Consider the following 13,268-nt stretch of genomic DNA (forward strand, 5'->3'; position numbering starts at 1 on the left):
AAAAAACTGACGATCAAAAACAGCAGCAATCTGGAGCAGGTTCAGAGTTGTCATATAAAGTTGGACGAACGTTGAAATTTAACCTGCTCAGTGATGCAACAGGCGAATGCAACCATTAAACATGTGTTGGGAGTTGGATTGAGTTTCCTGAGTGACTCATTTGATGCAGCAGGAGGAACATCTGGAGGTTCAAACTGAGGCTGCTCCACTCCTACACCAAAACAAGACTCTCAGCATGGGTCCAAAGTGATCCCAACAAAGTTGGTTTTGGACACCAGAAACCAAACAGAACAAAGCGACCGAATGATAGCATCAAAAGTCGCTGAGGTTTCAAAAAACCGACATCCTGGCCCCCAGACGAGGAGTCTGGTACTTTCAAGTTGCCTGAGCTGCGATTTCCAGATCTTCCTGATCATTAATCAGGACTCATTCATCATGTCGACGGCTGACAAAGTGTCCTTCCTTCTTCTGGTGCACTCTAGTCCAAAAACCTGGATCCAAAGTGCTCACATATGCATTCAACTTCCTGGTTTGATCAACTGAGGCTTCTGTCGCAATCAAAGTGTTGTTCCCTGTTTTAGTCCATTACATGTAACTTTCAAAACCTCAACCACACTGAAAAGACAGTTGAGGTTTATCTTGAGTAATACCTCAAGGACAGCCACAATGCAGCATCAGTTCACCAATTTATCCACCAATCACACCCTTGGTTCTTCTTCTCCAGAACCTCTACCTCTGAGAAGAATGTTGTTACGTTGCTTATCTTAATGCTGAGACCCTCAGATCCAAAACAACAGGAGGCCTGACCAGAGAAGCTAATAGAAGTCTATATAAGTATTACAGGACAACATTTCCCAGAAGAAAACCCTTCACACGTAACAGCCTGTGTAGATAAACAATAAACACCATTTAACACAATCATCTGCTGACTAATACCGACGCTGACCCCGTCTGACATTCCACTTAAATGGATTGGAGTTCATAGACAGGTTTCCCCCTGTGGTTAATCTAAGCTTATTAGATATATGGAAGATAAGATTCAGCAGAAATGGAAACCATTTGCTCCACATGATTGATTTTCTTGTTTTTTTTCCGGCACAGATGGGCAGAAGAGGAAAAAGTCGCTGAGGAGGAAGTTGGACTCGCTCGCGAAGGAGAAGAGCAAAGACAAAGGTACGCCGAGTTCTTTTAACATGAGTTCAGCAGGTTTTCTCTTTTCTTCTCCTCGTCCCTCTCTCTCTCTCTTTCCTTGTCACGACTCTAAACATTGCTCCCTCCTGGCAGTGAGACGGGCCAGTCTACGGTCTCCGCCCCTCAGGCAGGTGAGCGGTGAGGTTATAAAAACAGGGTCTGTTTACTGGGCTTTGACAGTTTATATTTAGCTTAAGTGAAGGGACTCCTTGTATGGGGACGGAGCCACTCTGCCGCACTGAGAGAGGACAGAAAGGAGGATACAGAACTTTAAAAAAAAGGCTTGATTAGACTTGAGTCGGGTCTGTCTTTTCCTGCTTTACAGTTCTTACTGACTGCTTCAATAAGTCCCACAAACAGCTGCTCCAGTTGTGACCCTCATGAAGTTCTTCCAGAGTAAATGCTTCCAGTTCTATATGTTACATAAAGTAAATGAACTCAGCATTCATTTAGAGAGCCGGGACTCAGTGTTTTCCCTCCTCTGCAGGACACGTCTGGCTCTGCTCTTCCCAAAGCAGATGGCTCGGATGAAACTGTGGTGGAACCTGCCAGATTGGTTCCAAGTTTAATTTTCTCCCAGGGTCCGTGAACAGAGCGAGTGTTTAACTTTGAAGCAAGCCAGTCTTCTTTTTTTGAAAGAGTGAACAGAGAGTACAAAGAGTGTGTCTCAGTGTTTGAGTTTTTGGGACCATACGTGAGTCAAACTGCAAGATTTCATACTCCACTTTGAGCACTGATGGGTGACCTCCATTACATCAGGAAATGTTATGTTGTAACTTTACAGTCTTTGAGACACTTTGCATACATAAAACCAATAAAGTCGAGTATAAAACCCCTGGCATGACTTCAATCAATCTTTATCAACAGTATCTCAAGACGCTTTTCCAAACAGAGCAGGTCTAGGCCTCTCTATGTCAAATTATGAACAGAGACCCAACATCAAGACAGGGTAAGACTCAGTCTGAACCCACCTTAATCCACCATGAGCATTGCACCTTGCAGTATTTAGCAAGTTTCAGTGGAAAGGAGAGGGGCCTGATAATTGAAGCTTCTACCTCCCATGCTACTTTTAGAGACTTTAGGTACTAAGAGCAGGCCTGCATGTTGGGAGCGTAGTGTTCTAGAGGGGTAATAGGGCACTATGAGGTCTTTACCTTGATGACTAGCGCTCCACGCTACGTTGGCACATTATAACCTCCAGATTGAACACGTGGACGTCTTTGTGTGGGTTACATAAGCTCATATTGACGCTGCAAGGCTGCAGAACACATTTGATGTGTCACAGCGTAAGTGGTCATGTTGTTAGTGGACCGCAGCGCTCCACTCGTGGTTGTGGAATGCATTTTGCTTTCTCTCCCTCCGTTTCTCTTTGCCCACACACACACACACACACATCTACAGAACAGCTGGACTGTTTTCTCTCCGCTCTTGGCTCCGACACTGGGATTCAAACAGAATCTATAATCCACGGTGGCCCAGTATGACATAATTCCCCTCTGAAGTCAACCCTGCTTGTACCTAGAAAAAGCCCCGAGTTGATTGCGATCCTTTTGTGTAAACTTTCGCTCGCTTGCATCTTCAAGCCAAAGCAAACTCCAGCCTGCCTCTCGTCATTGTGCAAAGTGAACACAAAGCAGCTCCATAGCATGTTAGCTCATACCTCAGCGGGCCTACATGGAGAACTAGACGTTGGTTGTGGTCGGGAGTCATCAAAGTTGTGTTATTATGGTCTAAAGAACTAGAATTAGTGGTCTGTCAAAGCTCAAACGTTCTCTCTGTGATGTCTTATTTTGGAAAACAGATGTTGAGAGTTTTACTGTCGATGTAAACGTGTTAAGAGGCTTTTATTTCAGAGTAATAAAGAGCGATATCTTTGATGCTTGAGAAGCTATTTTTGGAAGATGCCTTGAGAGCTTTCTTTCCCTGTCTCCTGCACCTGATTCTGTGCTTTCGTTGACTTTCCTGTCTCCTCTTTGTTACCCAGAATGCATCCCCCAGGCCTTCAGTATACCGCTCTCCCAAGTCATTGGGAATGACAGGACGCACAGGCAGCGACAGGACAGCTTTCGCCAGGACCCGCCACAGCGTGAGGAGCACAAGGACTCCTCTGACCTCGTCTCGTCCATCATACAGGTCTCTTAATTCACCTCCAAAGAATAAGACACATTCTCACAAAACCCTTATCTAACCTTTGCATCGTCCATCCTGCAGTTTGCCACAAAGAGGTCCTCCAATAAGGAGTTATCAAGCAGCAACTCGTCTTTGAGCTCCACATCCGAGACGGCCAATGAGTCAACGTCGCCCAACACGCCTGAGGCTGCACCACGAGCGCGCAGGAGGGTAAGACTAAATCACACAGTTAATCCCAGTCTGAGCCACAGAGTGTATTTTCCTTAACTTGTATGAAATGTGTTCTTAACCCACAGGGAGGCATGTCCGTGGACTCCATCACGGACCTGGACGACAACCAGTCCCGCCTGCTGGAGGCCCTGCAGCTGTCTCTGCCGGCTGAGACGCCGAGTAAGAAGGAGAAGCACCGGGACAAAAGGCTGAGCCTGAATCCCATTTACAGGCAGGTGCCACGGGTGGTGGACAGCTGCTGCCAGCACATTGAGAAATATGGTGAGGAGCTGCTTTAACACATTATATCAATACTTTATTGTGATTATCACACTTCAGTTATTAAGCATGTTTCCATCTGTGCACAGGTTTGCAGACTGTGGGGATCTTTAGAGTTGGGAGCTCAAAGAAGAGAGTCCGACAGGTGAGTGTTTTTGAGAATTCCCACCAAAGAACAGCAACCAAGCTTCAACTGGGAATGGGCTTTGGGGTGGTATGTCAAGTGGGTCAACATTGGGGTCAATGAGGGCAACCTAAAGTACATATACAGGGTACAAAGATACTACATGGATCCACTAATGGACACCATATGGGGCCATTACATCAGCACATCTTGTGTACCCCCAATGAGTCCACTTTCATCTGAATTTGGCACAACATGGGAGTCCGCCCCGGGTTATTTCATATTGAGTTGTTTCTGTAGGAGAGCTATGTCCAATGTAGAACTCTAAAGTCTCCCCATTGGAGGTCCAGCTGGGTTTCATTCAATTCAATACTCATCAAACAACTTCTCTGCACGCTGACTTCCTGAAGTAACACGCCATGTCGTTGATGTTTTCACATCTCGCTATGACTTAAGTGTTAAAACACTTCCTTTTACAACCATAGATGTCAACAGCAACAAACAAAACCTCCAGTCCAAGAATAGACTGTGTGATAACACACACGGTCCAGGACAGTGCTGTGGTGTTGCTCAGAGCCAAAGCTTCCTCCATTATTTCCTACTGAAGATATAACTCACAATGAGGCAGTGATGCAGGATGTGTTACTGAAGCACACTGAAATACCCCTTTAAGAGGAATCTGAAACGTTTTGTATAATTATTCCCAGAGGTTTTTAATTCCAGCGCACTTAGTTAGTCCCTAAAATAGGAATTATGGAACAAGACATCTTCAATCATGTGTTTCCACTTCATCAGGATGTTTCCAGATAATCACTAAAGCTTTTAAAACACTGAAAGAAGCCATTAACAGATTATTTCTGAGCAGAAACTAAATCTCCCAGTGGTGATTTGTGAGTCTTCTTACACAGAGAACTCAATCTCATGTGTGTTTACAATACTTTGTCTGTATTATAAACTCACTCCATCAAATAGTGAGTATTCACACGTCTGTGTATTGTAAGCGACGAGTGTTGAATCTATTTTCATTTTCAGCTCGTCTGTGTTTACATAATCCAACCTTAACATTTATGTATTTGCCACCACTGTCATGTGGCTGTGAATGAGGATTTATTCCCTTTATTTACTGTGAAACTAATATAAATATGCGGCTCAAATTACCCATGTAAGGCTGTTAACTCTGGAACATGACATCTCTAAAATCCCTCTCTCTCTTCTCAGCTACGTGAGGAGTTTGATCGAGGCATCGACGTCCAGCTGGATGAGGAGCACAGCATCCATGATGTGGCCGCTCTGCTGAAGGAGTTCCTCAGAGACATGCCGGACCCTCTTCTCACCAAGGAGCTCTACACGGCCTTCATCAACACCACATGTACATCATCTTTCATTCAATCATTCAGCTCCTCTCATCTCAAATTGTACTCTTCTAACCACTCCATCCTCTCCCATGTTGCAGTGTTGGATCAAGACGAGCAGCAGATCATCACTCAGCTACTCGTCTACCTCCTCCCAGCATGCAACAGTGACACCCTGCATCGGCTCCTGGAGTTTCTCTCCACCGTGACCGACCACGCCGAAGACCGGCTGGACAAAGACAGGCAAGAGGTGAGTGACCAGGGAGTCCGTCAACAAACAGAAGAAATCCACAACAACAGCGGCGTGTAAACATGTGCGAGCCCTGCCTCTGGGTTTCCACCTCATTGGGAGGAAATTAGCACAGGAGAGATAAGAATCACTGTGTGTGGTTTGTGTGTTTCTGCCAGGGCATTAAGCCTGACTCAGCACGAGTCAGCGATTTCCATGTTTTAAAAAGTACGACTGCTCATGCTGGAAAAAGGAGTGCATGGTGCCTTTTTGTGGATGCATGGGAAGCTTGAACAGTGCCACTTAGAAGAGTCTTTATGTGTGCAGAGGCCAAAAGACAGGGTTGGAGTCGCTGTTTTGAGGACTGTTGCAGCACTAATTCACCCGCTGAGCCTGCATGCAACTTTTTAAATGTCCATTAGGAATCAGAAAGTGTCAAACATAGGGCTGGGCGATAACTCCATTTTCAATTTGCTCAATTTAAATATAACAATCAACTTTCACACAGGAGCAAAAATCTGACTTTGAATTTAAATGGAATAAAGAACATTTTTCCAATATCGCCCAGCTCTATTTAAAAGCTAAACACCACAGATGGGAAAACTATCAGTTATGACTCCAACTACTTACAGGAAATGACATCACGCTGTAATCCCCACACCACAGACTCGTACATGTGTGTGAGGAGGAGGAGAAACTTCACTTTCATGTCTCTGTGTTTGTCTTGGTGTGAATCTGGCCTCTCTCAGGGAGTGTTCTGCTGAAGTGTGTGAGAGGAGCAGAGGGTTTGTGCACAGATGGAAGTATGTTTTGTTGTTTCTGTGTCCCTTCACGACTCCACGGCTGGCGGTATCTGCATCTGCGATCGTGACAGGAAGTAGGAGCTTTTTACACTTTGGCTTAAAGAAACATTTGAATACTTTTAGCTGTGAGTGGATCTGGACTCTCCTTCGGGACTGGGAGTGGAAAGGGAGGAAACTGGGAACGCATCAGAGAAATGGAGCTATCACTGAGAATACTGTTCGTGCTTTGGAGGGCTTGTAACCATCAGCCAGCCCTGGACCAAACACATTCAACTGTAACACGTTTGGTGCTAACAAAGCCCATGTGCTGTAGTGACAAAAGCAGGGAGGGCAGGCGTGATGGGGATGCAGAATGGTTGAGGGAGAGGTGAGAAAAACAACATGAATAGATGGATGGAGGATGGAGACGGAAGAAGGAGACAGAGGAGAGATAATGAGTCAGGAGAGGGGAGAAGACTGACGTTGTTTCTGATCATTATTACACCTCTGTTCTCGAAGCTCACATCCTGTGTTTGAATTCCAGATCACAGGGAACAAGATGACATCGCTGAATCTGGCCACCATCTTCGGCCCCAACCTTCTCCACAAGCAGAAGAACTCAGACAAAGAGTTCAGCGTCCAGAGCACGGCCCGAGCGGAGGAGAGCACGGCCGTCATCGCCGTCCTGCAGAGGATGATCGCCAGCTATCAAACCCTCTTCCTGGTCAGTCATCGAGCCCATGTGTTCCTAAACTCCCTTAGTTCCTCCATTAAAGCATACACTCCTCCGCTAGACACACACTTTCCCTCTAGCATTCTTGTGTAGGCTTAAAGTAAGACGATCCTTCTTGGCTTAGCAGACAACTTGTGGAGTAAAACAGACTCAGAGAAGGAGGAGTAAGTGGAGGGGGGGGGGGGGGGACAAAGACAGGTGACAACTGCTTTTAGAAGAATCATACCTCATAATGTTTAATCCTGCCAGATATCTGACAGGAACAATAACAACCTTTCACTGTGGTAGTTGAAATTGTTCTTTCCAAAATAAAAGCAGGAAAACCTGAGCATGAAATCCTTCCCGTGGTGTCAGAAGAGGGCACGATTTGGCACGGATTACCGCCCCATCAGTTGCTTTTGTTCCCCTCTGTTCTCATACAGTGCAGACAGGCGGCTCAGGTCACTTTAGGTCCGAAACCTTAAACCATAATGTTTTGTAATCTGCCACTGCCAGTCCCCCGAGGCTCACATTCCTGCCGTAAGCCAATAAAGAACTATTAATCACATATTGTGAATCGGGCTTGACGGGCTTAGTCTTCGTGAGTGAAAACAGATTTGTAGGTGGCTCAGGTTCTGTGACTGACATCTGAAAGTTGTTTCGTAACATGCTTATATTTGGCAAGTTGGACTTTCAAAGCAAGCGAGGATTAGAGTGGTGTGTGGAGGGAAGGTGTTTGGCAAGGGTTCTTCACTGTAATCCTCAGAGTGACTACATCCACGATTAGATTAACACTTAAAAATCAGAACCTTCACTCTGACTTACACGGGACAGTAAAACACGTCAAAATCAGACTAAGAAAGTCATGACATTCATTCATCTGTCTCCTATGAGTCTCAGTTTCACTGTAAATAGACACACACAGGCTTCACTCTGGCCTACAAAATATAAAAATATAGATACAAACCTGGAGATACTTATTCTTTCTGCTGTTGACACACAATGTGTTGCTAAATATCCAAAGAATCAGCTGTTATAAATAGGGAGTCTCAGCTTCACTGTTAATAGTTAGTTATACTGAGGCTTCACTCATGCTTCTAAAAAATAGAAATGATGGTGGTGATGCAAAAATATTAACTTTTTCCAATTCTGCAATATAGAATTTGTTACATATCCCGGTGCAATGCCTCTTCATTTGTTCCTAGTTAGTCTCAGTTTCACTGTAAATACTCAGTTACACTGTCAGTTATACTCAGCTTCACTCAAAATGTGATTACAAAGACATGAAAGAGATCTTGGCTTGAAGAAGTTGGATTCTTGTTTGATCAAAGGCAACGGGTGGAGTTTTATTTAAGCTAACTGTTATTGCTAAACTCTGCAGATGTGATCCAATATATTGCATAAAAGCAATCCTAAGATGAAAGGGTGTTTTTGTCTCTGATTGTTGTTTTTTAACATTAAACATGTCTTCTAGGTGCCTCCTGATCTGCAGAATGAGGTTTTGATGAGTCTATTGGAGACTGATCCTGATGTGGTGGACTACCTTCTGAGAAGAAAAGCATCACAGTGAGTTTCACTTGCACACACTTGCACGTGTTCCTGTCTCTGTCTTTACGTATTTCATCCTCTATTCCTGTCTCCTCCTCACCCCAGGAGTCCTGACCTGCTGCAGACGGAGGAGCCCTTCACTCTGAGCGAGCGCCGCTCCTCCAGTGACTCCAACAAGGCGTCCAGCGGAGAGGTGTCCCCTTATGACAACAACTCTCCTGTTCTGAGCGAGCGGAGGGGAGAACCAGGAAGTCCGGGCAGTGAGCAGCTCTACCGTGTCCCAGAACACATGGCTGACACTTGGGGAAGTAAAGGTGAATTACGCAGTTTTATTTGCACTCCTTTAACCTGATAGCGTTTAATTCCTCCGTTTTATTTTTTTAATATTTGAATCGTCTTTGACTTGATGTCCGTTTGCTTTCCTTCAGACACTATATCAGAGGAGCATGCAAACATTTGGGGTACATGGCACACTACCTTGAAACCAGCACTCAAGGACCAACCATACACAGGTACACAGTTATTGATTTGCTGGAGCATTGAGTGTTAAACACCTGATGCTGGGTATTAACAGAGAGGGAGGGGGGGAACTGTATTAACACAGCTCTTCACATAGACCACTTTTCCTGCATACACCAGGGTCGGTTGATGCGTGCCATTACAGTTAAGATAGATCATGTCTGTACTTTGTCAGTCCCAGTAAATCCTGATTAACATGGTTGATGTGATTGCAGGATCTCATGGCAACATGTCCGAGGGAAGCTCCCGCAGCTCACAGGAAGGTCTGGATGGACTCCACGGCGAGGGCAGGCAGCAGACAACACTACAACGGACTCAAACAGCACCTGGCGTCACTGACGTCAGACCCCACCCTCCGGTCACCAGGGTATGCACGAGCCCTCATGTCGGACGACCGCGTCTGCAGCTCAGCATCAACCCCTCTGCGACGTCACACATCAACAGCAAACATCGAGCAGGTGGACCTGGACTAACTCCGGCCTCGAGAGCTCAAGGCGGCGCAAACACTGGAGACGGTTGCCCGAATGACATTCGCTGTCCTCCCCCTTATAACGCCCACCATCGACTGGCCGGTACGCAGAGCTCGCCTCAGCTAGCGACGGCTCAGCAGCCCCCCCTGCAGCGCGGGAGGCTCAGCGGGGCGCAGAGTAACTCAGCCTCAATGACAGAGGCCCAAATGGTGCCACACACGCCAGAGTGGCAAGACTGGCAGAGGGACCGGTGGCAGATCTGGCAGCTGCTTTCCTCGGACAATGCTGATGCACTGCCGGAAACGCTGGTGTGATGTCAGCCTAGAAACTGCAGAGACTCTGCTATTGGACCATTTCTACACGGGGGCCATTCTTCTGATTTCAAGCCAAGGGGGGAAGCTCTGATGCTGTTTTATTGCGGTCCAGGAGGAAAATGATGTCCGTTTTAAATGTCTCAGATCAGCAAACTTAAGTCATGTCAGAGTTTGAGAACGTCTGGTTGTGTCACAAAATATGATGTGGATTGGAAATTGGGTCTTGCATGTATGACTTAGCAGTGCAATACTTTAACAGCATTTGGGCTTCCCACCATTAGTGTAACATACGAGAAAAATGGCTGCCCTTCAAACATGGTGAACTGGGATGATCAAACCCCTCCAATGACAATCACTCCTTCAAGGGATGACTCATTTTTAAGTGGGGATGTATGAGGTACCAGAAATACTTAAGCCGCCAAAAATAGATCAACATGTCAATTGTATTTGTGGATACTCTCGGGTGAGGATTACTTTGGTTTCCTCAAGTTACACCAAGTTCTGTTCAGTTATATCGACCCCAGAGAGCGCTGGCTGGCTCTCCTGAACCCCAACACTCCTGAGACAACTCCACATCTGCACCGATTGTTTTAGCTTCAGAGGATCATGCAAAACTTATAGCAAATAATCCAACCAGACTCTGAATAAATTGGCCAAAGCACTTAATGTGGAAGGATACAGGGTTGTGATGGGGAAGGGGAGATAGTCCCAAGAGGAAAGGCCGTTCCCGCCAAGGTAGAGTGGTGCAAACATCAGGAATATGGCGTACAAGTAGGACTTGTATTTCTCCATTTACGTACCAAACACAACCCCACTACAGACTACCCCTTTAACTTACACATAAACCATCCACCCTTCTTCTGCATCCTAACACAATGCTGTTGTTTGTTTACGTGCCCAGCTGCTGCCTTATTGTACAGACTTCAACATCCGAGAGCCACTAGTGTTTCTTGATTAGCGTGGATGTCCAAAAAAAGTTGCTTCTGCTCTTTAACCTTGTTCATCCTTAAGAAAGCCGCCCACAACGAATACCTCAGAAACGTTTCCGAATGTTACCACGATCATGTATTCTTTTCATAGAGAGTCAAGTCTTCATATATCAGTGGAGAACATTAGGAGTTTAGTTATTCATTTTTAAAGAACGTCTCTTTTCCACCATGGAGAACCGAAGACGTAGAGTAATTGCTGCTAAATGTGGATTGTGTGTGTGTACTGGTATCGTAGTTCAGCCACATCGGTCCAACAGAGATCAAATGTTGAATATGTATCAATGTCAGATTATGTTTGACTGTATATAACAACCTGTTGATAAACCTACGTAAACAATATCTATGTACATGACATGTAAAGTATATAATTTCAGATCTACTTACACTTCAGCCCTTTAACTGGCAGTCTGAACGCTGCTCGTGTCTCTAATATTGAATGTAAAGTACTTCGCTTATGGCCTCATTGCTTAGACCTAGCTATAAAGCACTCAGCTGGAAGTTTGTTATGTGTACTCTTGCAGGAACAATGTGCCAAAGTTTCCTTTTTTTTACCACAGGATATTTATGGTAACGTAGTTTTCATTTCATCCAGTTATTTGGCAAGGTCAAGATAGCAGGAGCACAATATTGCAAAGATAGATGCAAGATAATGAGTATTCAATATGGATTTTAAAGATCAATGAGTATAATTTATGTAACATAGTTGTGTAAAAATCAGAGATATGGAAGGCCAAATGTGACAAATAAAGAGCTGGAAAAAACAAGTGTTTAAATGCATCTTAGGGAAGCTCAATTTGTGATAGGATTTACAGTGCTGGGTATTTACTATTTTGATATCCACCTGATCATAAAGTTACAGGAGTGAGTAAAAATAGAAGAACAACCAAGTCACAAGCGACCTTTACATCCCTAATTTTAACAAATGGAACCGTATAAATAATCCCTTTCATGAATTAATTCTATGTTACTAAAAGCATCCATTCATCTCTCAAACTCTGTTAAAATTAAGAATAATTCAAAGAATAATTTGACTTTTATCCAATTACCTACCATTTCTAATTCACAGAGAGGATACAGTTTGCAAATATTAACACACTGGCTGCAGTAAGTAACATTATAATGAAGTAAATCTTAAGTAATTCTGATTTCAAACATATGCCCAATAGCAGGGGTGTGTCCAGAGGGATGCAAAGATCTGATTGGCCATCCTAAGATCCTTAGATATGAGATAATTCGATAACAATAATTAAATATAACAAATGTTTGATACAAATTTGATATATCTGCTCTTGCTCCTAAAAATACAACATTATGCAGGAGGTTAATTGCATTTCTTAAACTGTAACTTGCAAGAATTGGGCTTAGAAGAATTAAACAAAGTCAATCTGAAAAACAAGAATTTTGCTCATTTAAAAAAATACTTCTCCAAGCAGCCTGTCCAAACCTCTCAAACGTCACCTTTCAGTGGGTATTTGCTGGCGAATACTCCTCACTCTCCTCTCCTCAGGATGTAATCTGTACACATTTCTATAACTTCACATCCTTCTAAGTGACTTATGTGAAGAGTTCTGGCGCCATCTAGTGTCAAAGTGTTAGCATGATGCATGATGCAGCTTCCTCCAGTTCACTGTTTCAGTGGGATCAACCCGACAGTCAGCTTGTGATTGAAGCACCTTTCTGTAAATGTGTGTATCTGTTTGAGGACACACACAGATGTCCTCCATGCTTGCTAACGGTTCACATGTTGTGTTTTTTATGACTTTTTAAGCTGGTTGTTGTAAGATATTAAACAATATATATAACAACTTTATTCCAGTGGAGAAATAATCCCAGCTTCGTCCTCCCACACAGAGTGGGTTCGTCTCGCTGACTTCACCGTGAGTCTGAGACGGGCTTGGTTTGGGTGTGGTTCTCTGTTGATGTCTTTGTGGGGTTTACTGGGTCCAAGTTGTAAAGGAAAGTCTGGTTATTGTTTTTGTACTGTGTGTCATCATCAATATGCTACAATGGAATTAAATATGATAACGTTTACAAATGCTGTTGGAGTCAGTGCTTTGGGGGAAAGAGTGAATGCAAGATGTGCATCATGACAGAGAGAGCGACACATGGAACCTCTTCAAATTTAAGGTCCTATCTCATCAGGAGGACTGCTGGGAGGATGCTTTTGGGGTCGACAGGGTACCAGGTCCAGAAAGAAATTGAATTAAATATGTTGAAGTATTATGAAGTAGTATTACATAAAAGTATTCAGGACTACGGAGACTTGAAAGTACAGAGCTCACGGTTGTTTATCCTTCCCCTGACAGACTTTGAAAGCAGTCCTGTCCTCCTCACCTCCTCTCAGCTTTGCCTCTAACTTCAAATCCGAGGACAAACACAGAGAAAAACAACTGTGACTCACTCGACTGTAAATGCCAGA

The 13,268-nt window shown here is 44.3% G+C and overlaps 2 protein-coding genes across 5 annotated transcripts in view; one reads left to right on the forward strand and one right to left on the reverse strand.

Moving 5' to 3' along the window:
* Nucleotides 1-12,878, forward strand: part of LOC117808317 (rho GTPase-activating protein 6-like) — a 66,730-nt gene extending 53,852 nt beyond the window's left edge. For 2 of the 4 annotated variants that reach the window (XM_034677992.1, XM_034677994.1), the window contains exons 3-14: nucleotides 1,102-1,173; nucleotides 3,176-3,324; nucleotides 3,403-3,531; nucleotides 3,618-3,813; nucleotides 3,900-3,955; nucleotides 5,153-5,303; nucleotides 5,388-5,536; nucleotides 6,842-7,021; nucleotides 8,484-8,575; nucleotides 8,663-8,871; nucleotides 8,986-9,069; nucleotides 9,292-12,878. In XM_034677992.1, coding sequence (XP_034533883.1) covers nucleotides 1,102-1,173; nucleotides 3,176-3,324; nucleotides 3,403-3,531; nucleotides 3,618-3,813; nucleotides 3,900-3,955; nucleotides 5,153-5,303; nucleotides 5,388-5,536; nucleotides 6,842-7,021; nucleotides 8,484-8,575; nucleotides 8,663-8,871; nucleotides 8,986-9,069; nucleotides 9,292-9,860 — 2,036 coding nt within the window. In that variant the 3' untranslated portion in view covers nucleotides 9,861-12,878. The remainder of the gene's footprint in view (nucleotides 1-1,101; nucleotides 1,174-3,175; nucleotides 3,325-3,402; nucleotides 3,532-3,617; nucleotides 3,814-3,899; nucleotides 3,956-5,152; nucleotides 5,304-5,387; nucleotides 5,537-6,841; nucleotides 7,022-8,483; nucleotides 8,576-8,662; nucleotides 8,872-8,985; nucleotides 9,070-9,291) is intronic. The other 2 variants (XM_034677993.1, XM_034677995.1) reach the window with 1 other exon arrangement.
* Nucleotides 1-13,268, reverse strand: part of LOC117808315 — a 201,733-nt gene that overhangs the window by 135,268 nt on the left and 53,197 nt on the right. The window lies entirely within an intron of this gene.

This window comes from Notolabrus celidotus, chromosome 24 (assembly GCF_009762535.1).
Source record: "Notolabrus celidotus isolate fNotCel1 chromosome 24, fNotCel1.pri, whole genome shotgun sequence".
Taxonomy (NCBI): domain Eukaryota; kingdom Metazoa; phylum Chordata; class Actinopteri; order Labriformes; family Labridae; genus Notolabrus; species Notolabrus celidotus.